This window comes from Eublepharis macularius, chromosome 16 (assembly GCF_028583425.1).
Source record: "Eublepharis macularius isolate TG4126 chromosome 16, MPM_Emac_v1.0, whole genome shotgun sequence".
Taxonomy (NCBI): domain Eukaryota; kingdom Metazoa; phylum Chordata; class Lepidosauria; order Squamata; family Eublepharidae; genus Eublepharis; species Eublepharis macularius.
In genome coordinates this window covers 46,244,242-46,260,624 of record NC_072805.1, presented here as the reverse complement: position 1 = coordinate 46,260,624, position 16,383 = coordinate 46,244,242, and the positions used below count along the sequence as shown (strand labels likewise).

The 16,383-nt window shown below is 49.0% G+C and overlaps 1 protein-coding gene across 1 annotated transcript in view; it reads right to left on the bottom strand.

Moving 5' to 3' along the window:
- JPH3 (junctophilin 3) overlaps positions 1–15,726 on the bottom strand; it is a 69,683-nt gene extending 53,957 nt beyond the window's left edge. The window contains exon 1 of the mRNA XM_055000226.1: positions 15,345–15,726. Within this exon, the coding sequence (XP_054856201.1) occupies positions 15,345–15,726 (382 nt within the window). The remainder of the gene's footprint in view (positions 1–15,344) is intronic.
- Between the last annotated feature and the right edge of the window lie 657 nt (positions 15,727–16,383).

Below are 16,383 nucleotides of genomic sequence, written 5' to 3'. Positions count from 1 at the left end.
GGGACTTCCGTTTCCCCTAGACTTGATGGTATACCATAGAGTCTGCCCTCTGAAAGTTCCATGTTCTCCTCCAGGGGAACTGATCTCTGAAGTCCAGAGGTAATTCCAAGAGAGATCCAGGCCTCACCTGGGCCGATTCCAGATGACTAACCTTAAGGTGCTGCATGCCACCCTGTTCCGGATAGCGACGGGGAAAACGCGAAATATTGCGTTTTGTCGCGCCAAACTCACGCGAGAAAACGCGATATTTCGCGTTTTCCCCGTCGCGATCCGGAACAGGGCGGCATGCAGCGCCTTAAGGTTAGTCATCTGGAATCGGCCCTGGAGGTTGATAACCCTGACTATATACCTCAGGTCACAGAGCCTGCCTTTTGCTTTGAACACTGAGACCACTATATAAGTAAGAAACAAGCCAGAAAAAGAAGAAGATGGCGATGTGGCAAAAAAAGCAGACTGCAATGAGAGTTCAGAAAGAGAGTCAGATCTGGATAGTCGTGACAGCCAGGGGGCCCAAGCGTTGTTTTTGTGTTGAAAGGCCCGTCAAGGGCCATCTAGTCCAGCCCCCTGCTCAAACCAGGAAACCCAAATGTGGAGACTCCCAATAGGACCAGCCTCCACTAGGGCCTCTGCAGTGAGGAAGAGGGGCCACAAGGACAAGGGTATGAGAGACACTCGCAATCTATCGACAAGGGATCCCCAGGGACGAAGAATCAGTCTCAGCCACCAAGCATCTAAAACACGGCAAGTTGCCAAATCCAGGTTAGACCATTCCTGGAGGTTTGGGGGTGGAGCCTGGAGAGAGGAGGGGCAATGCCTCAGAGTTCACCCTCCAAAGCAGCTATTACCTCCATGATCTCTGTAGTCTGGAGATCAGTTGTAACTGCAGGTGATCTCTAGACCCGGCTTGGAGGCTGGTCATCTTAGCAAGAGGCAAGCGAGCTCAAGGAACTGTGTGAGTTTCGCAACAGGACAATGAAGCCAAAGCGCTGCGTCTCATTAGCGAGGACCTCCGTCGCTCAAATGAGCGCCTTCTTGCTCTGCACCCCCCTGGACACCAACTGCTGGGCCTATTCAATACGTGCAGTGGGAGAGTCGGCAAATGCCACCTTCTTTGACTCGCCTAAGCTTCCCTCCGCACCACGCGCATAAAGGCAGAGGCAGAACTCAACAGATAGGATTAATGGAGGCTTTATAGGATTACTGCAGGGAAATAGGGGGAGATTAGGGATTAGGATGAGGACCACAAGGAGGAGGGGTAGGAGGTGAGCCTTTGAATTGGAGCCGCCTGTATCGGTAGCGTCTGGCCCACGAGAAAGGAGATCTCCTGAGGAAATTTAGGGACAGCCCAAGAAAGTAACCATTTAGGAGAGTTCTTGGGACTTGCAACGGCTGCTGGCCATTTTGCTACTTGCGCTGACCCTTGCGAAGTGCACACCACAGCATTCAACTTACATGAGTGGAACGGAGGGGCTACGTTTTAGGGAAATGCAACATCCATTATGTGGTTGGCAGAGGCCGCCCTGCAAAAATCCAAGCTTCGCAAGAGCCTGTTGGAGAGGTGAGGAGAGGCTGAAAGGCAGCTAATGCTCTGGGAGGAGACGGGGATGAAACAGCAGCAGGGCCCCAGCTCAGGAACTGCAACCCTGGGGAGACGAGGGGTGGGGCAAATGGAGCCTTCCTTCTTTCAGGAAATGCCGTTCCCTGCGCATTTCCCCTTCCCTGCTGCTCTGAAGCACCGGATGCAGGAAATGGTTTGGGCAAAATGCAATTATGGGTGAGCGTGCCACGTTCCCACATCCCCTGAAGCACAGGTGGAAACATACAGCAGTGTAATCCATTGCCTTTCACGCCAGACATTTGCCACCTTCTTTTCTGTTGGGTGGGCCCCCGTTGCTTTTGCGTCTCCCCTGGCTTGCCGAAAAAGACAACTCTCAGGACCCTGGAGGAGAGAGAAACAACCCCTATTGTTCCCTCGGCCCCTGAACTCACAGGGCCCTGTTACCCTATCAGAGCAACATCCTTCCTCCCCCTAAGGAAGGAAATTGAGAAAGAGCGACTTTCGTTCTGATTCAGGAGGAAAGCATAGCAAAGAGAGTCAGTACCACTCGGGTGCCTTTCAAAAACGGCATGGCAAAGCACACAGAAGTGGAGTGATTTACCACAGCAAGAGAACGGTGATGGAAAAGGAATCAGGGCCTGCGATTGGAGGGGGAGTAGGGTTAATACAATTATTATAATAACAACAATAACATTCAGTTTATATACTGTCCTTCAGGACAACTTAATGCCCACTCAGAATAGATTATTATTATTATCCTCACGACAATCACCCTGTGAAGTGGGTGGGGCTGAGAGAGCTCTGAGAGAGCTGTGACTGACCCAAGGTCACCCAGCTGGCTTCAAGCGGAGGAGTGGGGAATCAAACCCGGTTCTCCAGATTAGAGTCCTGCCGCTCTTAACCACTACACCAAATTAAATATTGACTGAGTGGGACAGCCCTTGGCTGCTAGCCCTGGACTGTTGTCTATTTAAGTCAATTTAGAATTAAATCAGACATTTTTCTTTCATAACTCATGAGATTATATGGGATGGGGTGTGATGGGAAGAGACTGGAAGGTGAGGTGTTACAGGATTGTCTGGACCCAGAGAAACGGGGCTGGGGGCTGACCAAACTGGATGCAATGCCAGTAGAATCAACTTTGCTGCGTTTTTTCCTCATCTCCTTCTCCCAAAGCTACATCCTGTCTTACTTTGCTCAATCCAGGTTGAGTAGCAACCTAAAGTGCATCAAAGGTAACTTGTTAAAGGAAGGTATGAGTCTGTTAAACTCCCCCAAAACTGGGCGGATGCAGATGCATGAGAGCGCCATCCAAATGAGAGAAGTGCTTCCACCCGATTTTGAGTGAATAAAATTAATTAATGCATGTCAGACAGACTTAGGTTAGGAATCCAGTTGACTGAATCTAATGAAGTTGAAGTGAACACGATTAATCTATTAACCCCCTTCTAATTTGATTGCAACAGATCTGCATGAACTGAAACTTCAGCTTGTTTACTTGCATCCCAGACACCAATGTTTGATGTTCCGTACTCGAAATCATTCGTCTTCACTCATCCAATCAAAACGTGGCACAGGCGGCCACAAGCAACCATTGTGCCGCCAAGAGACAGAATTTGCAGTTGTCATGAACAAGACTTGTGAATGGTTTGAACGAGTCTTGCACACGGAGTGAGATTCAAACCATTTTCTGCAGCTGGCTTGGAGGCCACCACCTACGCCTAGCATGGGCAAAGGTCAGCCCTTTCTTGAACCTGGGGTGGCTCAGGTGATGGGACTGGCCCTGGGGCAGAGGATATGGGAGTGATTCTGGGGCCCCTTCCTGGACTTTTGCCCCACAATCACTGCCCCTGGCCCTGCCCATTTGACAATAGCACAAAAATCCCACTATACATAACTGCGGCAGTGATGGTTTGGTAGAAAGAACAGCCAAGAAGTATGTTTACATTCTGTTTTCCCCAAAAAATAACTATTAAAATTCAACAGTGCCCATAACTGAGCATTTTGTAAACAAATCTTTTGAACAAAGAGAACATCTGTTTGAATAACTGCAATCCCTTTTGGGAGAATTTGGTTTTTCTTCCCCCTTTCCCCATTTGTAATTTTTGTTCTTTAATTCTAGGTGACTATTGCCTTGGCTGCAATAAAAGAAAAATGAGAAAGAACTGGGGGGCTCATTTGTGGGCCTCTCTCCACTGTTAAACTGGCTCACAGTTCTGAATTCCTTCCCTCCAGAGGCTGAGTGTACTCTTTCCTGGTTCAAACGTGCCTGGTTAAGCAACAGGCTGCACACTGCATTCCTTTGATCATGCCCAAGACGGCCCCAAACCTTCTGCCTAAAATGAGTAACAGCAAGGGGGTGGGGGGTTTAAAAGATAATTAGGCCTGGAGCAGGAAGAAGCTGCTGTGACAAAGGTTGCCTGTCAAATAGATTGGGGGGAGTATTTCTCCCAACGCTAATAAAGATCTCCGGGTACATTTGCAGGAGAAACTGACTCATGAAACATGGAAAAGCAAAGGTGCTGGAGCATAGGGTGGGGTGGGGTGGGGTGGGGAGGGGAGGGGAACGCTTCGAAGAAAAATGGGAGGTGCTTTGGCCTGACTCTTCTTCACTGAGCAGGGAAAGGAAAGCACACACTGCACCAGAGCTTCGACCTGGATTTCGATTTTTGAACAGCGAGTCTGGCAAGCTGCTGCATTGCCCGCCCCCCCCCCCCCCGCATGGAGGAGGTGGAAGGCAGGATTCATTTTCATGCAAAGCAGACACTTAGAAATATCTCAGATGCATGGAACAGGTAAAAACGACACCTTGCAGTGAACTAAGGGATGGCTGCCAAGCCAGATCTGGTAAAAAAAAAATAAAAGCAGAGCTGGCTCTTAAAGGAGCAGCAGGGACTCTTTGGAGTCATTCCCCAGATTGAGGTCGGTATGCAAAGAGGCAAAAGAATAAGCTGCCTGGTTTCAGAGTCTTGGTGGCTGGATGCAAGACGATTTAACAGCAAAAGAATTTTAAACTTTTTTTGATGGGAAATGTAGGCAGCCTGGCGGAATGTTGGACAAGTGACAGTTGAAAAGTCCATTGGACAGCAGTCAGAGAGCCAAGCTGCAAGACCAGGACGCCGACATTTCCCATCAAAACTTGAGGGAAGCTGACTAGTGTCCAACCTGTGTCAGGCGTCACTTGTGGTCCCGCTCTCAGGTAGTGGTGAGCCAGGTCTATTGCCACAGGCCTTTTAGAATCATAGAAAGGGACCTCCAGGGTCATCTAGCCCAACCTCCTGCACAATACAGGAAATTCACAACTACTCCCCCCCCTATACCCCAAGTGACCCTGCTCCATGCCCAGAAGATGGCAAAACACCATCAGGATCCCTAGACAAACTGGCCTGAGGAAAACTGCCACCTGAGCCCATTATCTTGGGCTTGTAAGAAGGGACCCCCGAGAACTAAGCACTGATGCAAAACTTCCTGCCCTCCCTCTCATGATCTGCCCAGGTTCACAGATGGCCATCTAACCTCTGCTTAAAAACCTCCAAAGAAGGAGAGCTCACCACCTCCCGAGGAAGCCTGTTCCATTGAGGGACCTCTAGAGTGACAACTAAGGGGCTAGGCAGTGGGCCAGGTTTAACTTCAGTTGCTGAACTTTACATTGGGTTCAATTTTAGGAAGGGGAGGAATCCGTAAACTATAACAGCAACTCAGCAATAGAGCAGTTGTGGATTCTTCTTCTTCTGTCCAAAGAAAAGCTTGGACTGACAGGCAGCATTTGTTGTGCGATGCTTTCAAGAAAGGCTGGCGTAAACAAGATCCTGGGTGTTGCCTTCTGATTCTTTGGCAGAGGTCAGGTATTGCTGATCTTTCCCCACAGGGACTTTGTCTGTGGTGCAAGGGGTAAACTGGGGATGGGGGTGGGCAGAAAAGCATCAGTCTCTCTCAGCAAACACCAGCATGCAGGTGATAAAGGCGGGCATCACCAGAGCGATTCAATAGCAGCTGAGGCAGAGGGAGCTGTATCTATGGCAATATTCAAGCAGGTTGCTTAGAGAGCAGAGAAACCACTCCACAGGTATCCTCACAGCTCCGTGTCCCTGAGGCTCGGTGTCACTGCCATTCTGTCCAACTCGTACAAGTACCCAAGCCTGGCTCGCCACAAAATCTGAGAGTGTCTTGCAACATGAGCCTACCACACAATCTTTGATAAACTCAGTATTAACACTTTTCAGTGAGAACCAGGGTTTATCACTTTTGCCTAACAACAACCCAGCAAGGTAGACTGAGAACAGAGGAAGACAGACCTGAACCTCATCTCATGCTCGGCGTGGTCTTCATCACACCCGGTTCCTAACTAAACTGTTGCAAACTTATCAGAATGAAGGCCATTGTACTGTGCTCCTGATGGCAGCATCTGTGTCATTCTCGTGTTTAGAATGCTAAATGTGTCCAAATGCATTCCGCTGGCTTATTATTTCTAATCTCCTTCCTGCACAAAGTACAGTCGACTTTCTACAACCACGTGGTGGCTGTAGATCTCCCGGAATTATAACAGATCTCCAGGCAACAGGGATCAATTCTCCTGGAGAAAATAGAAAAGAGTCCAGTAGCACCTTTAAGACTAATCAACTTTACTGTAGCATAAGCTTTCGAGAATCACAGTTCTCTTCTTCAGATGCATGTCTGTTGATGCATCTGAAGAAGAGAGCCGTGGTTCTCGAAAGCTGATGCTACAGTAAAGTTGGTTAGTCTTAAAGGTGCTACTGGACTCTTTTCTATTTTTGCTATTACAGACTAACATGGCTAGCTCCTCTGGATCTATATGACCCTGGAGAAAATGGCTGTTTTGGAAGATGGACTCTATTCTATGGCATCACATCCCTGCTGAGGCCCCTCCCAGGCTCTACCCCCAAAATCTCCAGGAATTTCCCAGCTTGGAGTCAGCAACCCTATCCTCTCTCTCTGCGAATCTTCAGGACCATTGAAAACTCTGTTACGTTACCCTATTTCTGAGCAGAGGTAGGACATATGAGTCAAGCCCAGGTGACCTATAAACAGAGAAACCAAAACGCTCGCAAAACAAATCAGCAGGTTACTCAGTAGCTGTATTCTTATCCTGACTAGGAAGAAGGCATCCAGAGCAGACCACACGCTTCCTATCTCAGGAAAAGAAGCAGGCCTTCAGCACCCTCTGGGGAAAGATCTTGCATTCACCACGGATAGCAGGCTGGAAGCAGCCTCTCAGGAAACACCTGCACAGCCCTAAGTGGTCGGGAAATACCTGCACAGCCCTAAAAGGTTCTGCTTACGGCTTAGGCTGCCTGGAAGCTGAGAGGTCATCCCCAGCCGGCCTTCTCCGTCTGCCTCACTCTGCTGCAGCTATGAAACTCCCTATCGTGGGAAAGTAGCCGGGACCCCTCCTGACCAACCGTTCTTTGAGTGCTGAAAATGGCCTTTTTAAAAGGGCTTTTGGAGCTGTGGGGGTGGCATAAGTGTTCGGTAGATGATTAATGGTAGTGTGTTTGGATCAGGGTTGGATCCAGTGGTAGTTTCTCAGGGAAAGGTGTTCCGTCAGCAGTCCAACATACTCTCCCAAATTCGGGGCGGGGGGGGGCAAACTGGGGGCATGCAGTACAATGAGGGATTGTTGAAAATAGCTCCCCCATCTATTCCCAGAAATCTACTGCTGGGTCCAACCTTAAGGTTCCTCTGCTAACTTGCAGTTCTTTCCTGGCAGATGTTTTGTTTCCAGGGATTCATTTTGTTTTCAATATTGTTGTAAGTTGCCCTATGGATCCTGCATAGGATGGAAGGGCAGGGTGAAATTGTTTTAATAAATAAATTAGCACACAAGTATCAGAGGGCTGAGTCTCAGCAATATAGCATCCACTTTGCATAAAGAAGGTCCCAGGTTCAATATCCAGCATTCAAGGGTCAGACAGCAAGTGACGTGAAAGACCTCAACATGAGACCCTGGATAGTTCAGGTGGATAGCTGTGTTGGTCTGCAGTAGAACAGCAGGATATGAGTCCAGTGACACCTTAGAGACCAACAAGATTTTCAGAGTATAAGCTTTCGAGAGTCAGAGCTCCCTTCTTCCTCTTGATATCTGAAGAAGGGAACTCAGACTCTTGAAAGCTTACACTCTGCAAATCTTGTTGGTCTCTAAAGTGCCACTGGACTCAAATCCTGCTGAGGCCCTGGAGGGAGAGCAGACAAACTGACCTTGATAGACCTGGCTCAGTCCCAAGCAGCTTTTATGTTTTCATCTCTCCGCAACAAATTCAAAGTGGCCTTTTACCAGTTTCAACTGTCACAGCTTCCCACCAAGAACTCTGGACATGGAATTCTCGGAGTTTGCTAGCCTTCCTCAAAGAGTTGGTGGACGGGGCATCCCACGTGTGCAGGCTGCTCTGCGTATGCACCCGGAGGCAACAGACTGGGCTGCGTGGACGTCACCACAAAATCAATGCAGGTGTGGACTAAGCCAAAGATGTGATGCCACTCCACTGGCACGCAGAGTGATGCAAATAGCTACTGCAACTCTTGTGCAATCCTGAACAGAGTTATCCCCTTCTAAGACCACTGAAGTTAGCGGGCTTAGCAGGGTGTAATACTCTTTAGGATTGCACCATTACTCATGTATGCTTGGAAGACATGGTAGTGTCCAAAAGGGGGAAACAAATGCTAGAAGTAGGACAGAACAATTTCATTATGCTTCATTGTATAGGGGCAGAAGATGCAGCATACTGGTTAAGAGACTGAGCTATGATCCAAATGTCCCTTGTTCAAACCTTGCCTCTGGCAAGGACTCACTAGTGGTTTTAGCCAACCCCTTGCTCTCAGCATCCACTCCCCTCTCCAATATGGAGAATAATCCAGATCCTCTCCCTGAAATTTAACCGCCTAAAAGTCATATGTCAAAATATTTTATAACTGCTTAGATAAATATGGCTAAATCAGTTGCACATTTTTTAAAATCTTGCCTGACAGTAAGATCTTTAATTTCTGTAGTTCTGAAATGTTCTGTAGCTGGTCAGTCTAGGGAGTAATATATTGTTTATGAAATAAAATATAATGGGGACAACTAAAAAGAATATGGGCAGTTGAGTCAACTTGATCTTTACAATAAGTACAGAAACATTTCTCAGGAGGGATTCTACTAAAACAGTCCTTTGTCTCAGCAGAAGGTAACGCATTACATCTAAGTAACAAGAAAGAGTGACAATACTTTGGAACTGTTAAATATGGAGAATAATAATGATGACCTATTCTTAAAGGGTTGTTGTAAGGATTATAACACCACAAAGTGTGTGGAGGGCTTTAAACACTGGGAAGTGCTATATAAATGATAAACCTTGCTACACAGCCAGTGAGCTTTTGCACATCAAAACTGGTGCCTAGTTCTGACCACATCGGTCGAGAAAATTCCAAATTATTTTCAAACTTAAACCTTTGGCAGTCTAAATTATTCAAACTCAGGTCAGGGCAAATGTATTTCATCTTAAATAATTCTCATTTTGTGCGCTCAGTTTGAGGACTCCTGCATGCAAAACCAGGAGGAAAGGAGGAGGAAGAAGAGGAAGAGGAGGAGAAAGGGACACAGAGTTGCTTGTAGTTAAAACCTCTAAAAGGCTAAAAGGCTCTTTTTTGAGTGCAAGAAGCTGCTTCTGGCATCCAACCTGCCGTCTTCCTTTCCTACCAAACATGTCAGTGGAATGTGTGGCTCAAAGAAAAGGGAAGAGAGGGAACGCACCATGAAAAGTGATCCAGTTTCTTTAGGTAACTGTGCACATTTGCAGACACTTGATAAAGGTATGCACATTCTCTTAACGGGGTTTTTGGTGTGTTGAGACACCTGATTCCAGCCTCTCTAGCCAAGCCATTTGTAGTACACATGGGGCACAGTCACAATGAATTCAAGTATGCATACTTAAAAGCTGATTCTTATTTACACATTGGGCACCCACGTGATTCCTTACATGCGTGAAACAGCCTTTACGGATCAATTACTGCAGACAGAGTAAGTGTACAAGGAGGTGCACACGGCTTCTGTCGCTTCTAGCCCATTTGAGACAACTGTTAACAACAACAACAGCATGCTTACATACTGCCCTTCCGGACAGATTAATGCCACACTTGAGAATGGTGAACAAAGTCGGTGTTATTATTCCCACAATACAGCTAGAGAGCTGGGGCTGAGAAGAGTGGCTTACTCAAGGCCACCTGCAGAGCTCATGGCAGGAGTGGGACTTGAACCAGCAGAGTGCTGATTCACAGTCCAGCCACTCAACAACTATGCTACAACAGCTCCCATGTTTATGAAGGGTGGCCCACCAGAAGCTTTGTTAGATTGCCTGCACAAACAGGGTGCCTATGAAACACCTCCAGCAAACTGCAATATGCATCTGGAGTGTTCCATTTGGAGTACAAGTGGTACAGGCCTGATGCACATGCATGTGCAAAGCAACCCATGGCCCTCAGCATTTAGTACTGCCCCCCCCCATGATCAAAGTCAGACTTGGGCCATATGAATGACCATCTGGATGTGTTCCTGGGGTTCAACACACAATGTGGCTCAGAAGCCTCCATTTGTGACTTATGTTTGCCCTCTTGCTTGCCGTTCTTTGGGGGAGATCTGGGGTCTCCAGCAGCCAGGGCAGAATACAGTCAGCTTGCACATGATGTTCATATATCCCCCCTTCACAACTGCCACTGAGATACGGAGAACTTTGGCTACAAGACATACAAAGCTCTTCACGGCCTTGGTCCAGCATACCTATGAGACTGCCTCCCTCTCTATGTTTCTCCACAGCAGCCTCAAGTCATCTGAACAGGGTCTCCTGCAGGTGCCAGCCTGCACATGGGCAAAATCAACAGCAGCCTGTACACGGACTTTCTCTGTGGTGGCCCCTACCCTGTGGAATGACCTGCCTGAGGAGGTCAGGAGAGCCCCCACCCTCCTGGCTTTCCGCAAATGATGCAAAACCAAATTATTCAAAGAGGCTTTTTACTCAGATGGGAGGGCTATATTGTAAGGAGGGGGTCTCAGATGCTTTGCTAATGAGTTAGGGACTGTAGACTTCACCACTATGTTGCCTTATATAATATTTGTTGCTTTAAATATGTGCTCCTATGGGCTACCTGTGTTTCATGTTGCCTAATATCAGTCCTAGAATTGCTTATGTTCTGTTTCAGCATTTTTTCAACTCTGTATTGGATTCTTGCTAATGCTATATCTTCTCTTCTATATCTCTTCTGTATTTGACCAGTTCGGATCATGCATCTGACGAAGAGAACTTGATTCTCGAAAGCTTATGCTACAATAAAATTGGTTAGTCTTAAAGGTGCTACTGGACTCTTTTTGATTTTGCTACTACAGACTAACACGGCTAACTCCTCTGGAGCTATATCTTTGTATTTATTTACCCTATGGCATCATTTATGGAAATGTTCTTTATACTGACAGTACTAATCTCACACTGTGTAATCCACCTTGAGTCACAGTGAGAAAGGCAGACTCTAAATGACAAAAAGAAATAAATAAAAAAATATGGCTCCACAGTTGGGGGACACTGCAGGGCAGACCCATCAAAAGGAACAGAGGCCAGCCACAGGGCTTCTTTGCCAAACTAATCCGGGGGAAATGGGTGCTCTCCATGGTCCTGAAAAGGGAAAGCCCGTTAGAAGGAAAGAAAAAATAAATAGGAGTCTTGCAGCACCTTAACGGCTAACAAAATTTTATTCCAGCATAAGGTGTGAAAGAATTTTTGTTCATCTTAAAGATGCCACAAAGCTGCCATTTATTTTTGTGACCACAGATATTGGGGCTACCAGGAGTTTTTTTCTGGGAAAAGAGGTGGCGGAACTCTCAAGAGGGAAATGACGAAGAAACACATGGAATTCTTTGAAATAATATTTTCATGCACTATTGCCGAGTATTTTCAAGAGGTGCCAGAACTCTGTTCCACCGCGTTCCTGTTGAAAAAAAAACCCTGGTGGCTACCTGTCTGGGATCAGAATCAGAGAAAGGGAATGAGCCACATCAGGCGCGCTCTTTTGAGGTTGAATTTCTAGACATATAACTTAGAGGGTTGTTTTTTTTAATAAAAACCCAGCATTCTTGAGGATTGGCTAGGCTAATCTGAGCTGCTAACGTCAGCCTGACATAGTCACTACTGAATTGCTTAGTTATTTCCAAGAGTGGGCTGCCTTTTTGGTATTGTTCAGTTTGCTCTGCTTGAATTTCCAAATATAAAGAAGCTAAAATAGAGATTGCTGGGACATAAGCAGTGCTTCAAGGCTCTTTTCTGTTCTAGAAGACTGCAATTTTCAAACCCAGATACTTTGAAGGAGTGCTTCCTCCCTTCTTGTTGCTTTACTATCCGTTAAGTTGTCTACTAGACAGGGTTATGCCCTGGAAACTTAAACGTTTGCTTCTTGGTATCTGTGTCTTCTCAGGGTGGCAAGTGTACTCACAGAAGTATGCAGGATCCACGGGACTGGGAAGGAATACACGTCACAGATGAAATCTTAATTAGGAGGTATCCAGAAGGGTCAGTATAACAACACATTAACTGATGTGTCACTAGACGTATATCATGCGCTTGCAGCAGCAAATGTAGAAATGCAGGCATGCACATATTGGTGTGATTTCAAGACAAGTGAATTTGGGTGTTTGTGTAGTATGCAGCTCTATGTATGATGATGCATCTCCATGGAGTCCTGAACTGTGCTTCTCTGCACTTATGATGCCTTTGTGGATGGCAGTTGACTGTCGCTCCTCTCCTCTGCATGTGCGTGTCCGTAAGAGATAATTATGTGATGCTCTGTTTTCTACAAGCATGTCTGAAACATGAAGCAAATGCGGAGGTGTGAGCATCTGTGTGTGGGCATGTGAACATTATGTGTACAGTAGCACTGATGTGTGAGCCTGTGCGAAGGTGCGCATGTGCCCAAACAACAAGAATTGCCTGTGTGGGAGTCACAAAACCCTGAAACCTGCAAACGGAAAATGAGTATGTATCAATGCAACAGACATGAGCACATTGCATGTGATGTGGGGGGTAAGGGGGTGGATGGAAAGAAGAATTTATTTTTAAGTAGGAGGAGGCAAGCAGCTGGTAAAAACAGAGCTGTCTGGATCCTTTGTTCCAAATTCAAGCTGAAATGTACTTCTAAGAAGGACCATTTGCAAACAATGGGCTCCTTGGCAATTTCTTTCTCTCCTAGACCTGGAGTCCATATCCCTCTTGCACACAGCCCTTTTCTTCTCTAAGCCTGTTAAACATCAGCTGACCAGCTTGCCAGACTGAGGTTTTGCTATGATTTTAAAAATGCCATGTGGTAGCTAATAATTCTGACCTCCCAGAAAGGGATGAGACTAATAAATCAGTTGGATTACTGCGTGTCACTTCCCCAAAGCTGCCTGGTTTTTTTTTCATGATTAAGTGGAAGCCACTGCCTCTCAGTGCAACAGAATAGCACACACATCCAGACGCCACACGGAAGGTCAGTTCATTACGACCGATTATCAGGAACCCTGGATATGTTCGGTTGAAGCCAATTTTGCAGCTTCAAGCTGAGTGGAAACATCTCTAGACCCTCTTCCGGGGCTCACCGGAAGTTATCCCAAGGCAAATTTCGCATAAAAGACACAAAATACACCATTCCCTTGGATCTAACATTGCTTGGTGTGCTTAATTTTGTTTCTGTGTGAACAACTGCAGAGCTAAACATCCATACAGAATAAAGTTCTCTCCACACCAAGGCCTTCTCCTCCTCCTCACAATGACTGGTTAATAGTAGCTATTTGGATGGCCTTTTCCATCCATAAGGAATCTTGCATTAGGAGTTTTCTTTCCATCCTGATTGAGCCTCCAAGGAAAAATTAAGTCAAGCAGGCTGGAAGCTTTCAAGTTTAATGTCTGTCCAGTTCTGTCCGACACATTTCATATTTTGCGGACCCCCCCCAGCCAGATTTCTTCAGGAACTGCAACGCTGCAATAAGACACAGCCTAGCTATTTAGTTCCTGGATAAATGCACAGAAAGGCACAACATCATATAGAACACCCATCCTTTGAATAGTGGTTTTAGCAAACTTTGGAAGTCTGCCTTCAACCTTAACTTTATGGACAAACATGTAGCCAGAATCCAAGTTCTCCCGAGGGAGCAGGAAAACTAGCACACGTACAATGGGAACACATGAAATGAATCCAGCCCCCCCCCCCCACTGTTCTGGTTTTACGTTCTAACCTTAAGACATCTAAAAGCAAACATTATAAATGCAACACAGGCTGGAAAAGCAGGTTTCGTTCATGCTTGCTCATCTCTTTTTTTATCCTTCCCCCATATTAATCCAAACCACAAACTCTGTCTTCCCAAGTGGCAAAGATTTATACCCTTCCTGCTCCCCCATCCCGCCCCCTCCCCAATCTAGCCTTTCCAAACTGTTGGGATAAATGATTACTCCAGCCTCTCTAACAGCTTCCGGAGAGACACAGGAAAATAGAAAAGCCAGTTGTGTTTTCAATGCGGTCCTATAACATAAAACCAAGAAGCCACCTCTTCGCTTCCACATTTCTAGTAGGTAGGCCCAGTCCCTCCTACAGAAGATGCTTAGCTTAGGAAATCAACCCTGAGCTTAAGTGGATAGAGGGATCCAGCCACTTGCAAGAGGGACGCAGCTGTTTCCTTGCTAAAACCCTGGAGTTCTCAGGCTGTATCTTTCCCTGTCTTGGTTGGATATGCTTATATTTATTCTATCCTAGGCTCTGTAGCCATCGTACCCCCAATAACACCTGAAGCTGTCGTACCCCCAATAACACCTGAAACTATGAACCACTGCTTCTGCCTGGGTCTGTCTGCCTCTGCGTTTCTCTGACATCCCCTAAGTTGTGACATCTCAGCATAAGAATCCTCTATGAACGATAATCATCTGCCAGATAAGCTCCAAGTGCATCGTGCTGCGCTTAGAGCAAAAGGAGAAGAAGGAGAGCCGTTTGCAATATGATTTTTCACAGTGTGGATTTCAAAAAGTCTGAGCCAGATTCCCCAGCGCTGTGCTGTATTTCCCCCCTGCTTGGTTGAAGATGCCACAGGCCAGGGTGGTACACTGAGATCCGGCCTTTCCTTCTGGCGGTCTCGGCCTGGCCCAGTTTAGAAGTTCAGCCTCCTTCATTTCCAGCCAGGGCCTACGTTTTCTCCTCCCTCACCACACACCTCTGCCTTCTTTCTTCCTTGTCCCTTCTGACTGTTGTAGCTTCTAGATTTTTGCCTGTCTACAGAAGCAGACAAGCAACAACGTAGATGATCCCTTGAGAAAGGCCATGGGGAAAGAGAGAGACAGGCTGTAACCGGGGTTCGAAACCAGCTCTGTCCCACTTCCTTACAACACACCTCTGGATTCTTCCTTGTCCCTTTGGGCTGTTACAATTTCTACATTCTAGGCTGTCTACCGAAGCTCCCGGAAAGCCCATTTATTCCTGCGAGGATCCCGTGCGGAAGGCTGGGTGGAGAGGCCGGAAGCCACGCCATGGGGTCCGTAACCCAGCAGGGATTCGAACCGGGCTCTGTCCCACTTCCTCACCCTACGCACCTCTGGATTCCTCCTAGTCCCCTCTGGCTGTCACAATTTCCCGGAAGCTCCCGGAAAGCCCACTTATTCGTGCGAGGATCGGCCGGGTGGAGAGCGAGGCGGCCAGCCAGGAGGCCGCCCTGCTCCCCCGGGGCTCGAGCCCAGCCAGCCCATTTCCCTCGCGACCCCCCTCGGAGGGCCCCGCGGCCGCCACTCACCGCCATCCGAGTAGGTCTCGGTGCCGTAGCCGTCCTGCAGGCCGTTGGTCCAGGTGCCCTCGTACTTGGCGCCGCTGCTGCCGCATTCCCGCACGCCGTAGCGGCCCTTGAAGCCGTGCGCCCACTCGCCCTTGTAGCGCCACTTGCCTTTGGCCTCCAGGCCGATGCCGTGGCGCTTGCCCTGCGCCCAGGTGCCCTGGAAGGTGTTCCCGCTGGGCCAGGTGTACACGCCCAGCACCTCGAAGCCGTGGCTCCAGGCGCCCGCGTACTCGCCCTGGCCCTTGGGCCCCGTGCACACGCCGTGCCCGTGCGCCTTGCCGTCCGCCCAGCCGCCGCAGTACGAGCCGCCATCGTCAAAGTTAAACCTGCCCCCACTGGACATGCATGAAACGCCGTCGGCAGAGCGCCCCGCCGGAAAGGCCGCCCCGGCCGCCGCGCTCAGCCCCGCCGGCTGCTGCTGCCGCTGCTCCCGCTGCGCCCAGCCCGCCGCCCGCACATGCTCCGCGCCGGCCCCGGCCCCGGCCCCGGCACTGGCGCGGGCGGCGCGGGCGGCCCGAGGGTGCCCGCCGCCCCCCTGCGCCCCACCTGCTGCTGCCGCTGCCGCCGCTGCTGCTCCGCCCGCGCGCCCGCCTCGGCAGCACTGCGGCGCCCGCTCCGGCCCGCCTCACTCGCGCGCGCTCCCCCGCCCGCCCGCCCCGCTCGCTCCCTGCCTGGCTCAGGCCGCGGGCGGCTCGCCAGCAGCTGCGGGGGGCGCCGCGCCTCCCCGCCCGGGCTCACTGAGGAGAGCCGCCCGAGCCCCGCGTCCCCCCGGCCTCGCCTCGCCTCGCCTCCCGCCCGGCTCCGCGCCAGCGCCGAGCATTTAAAGGCGCAGCGACTGCGGAACGCGCACCCGCTCGCCTCTCTGCCCCTGCCCGGGAGACGGGAGGCCGAAGCAGCCCCAGCGGGCCCCGGGGAAGGGGGGCGGGGGGGCGGGGGGAGGTCGCATTTTTGGGGAGGCCCCTGCCCCTGCCAGCCTACAAGAGGGGGTTGCCCCCGAAGG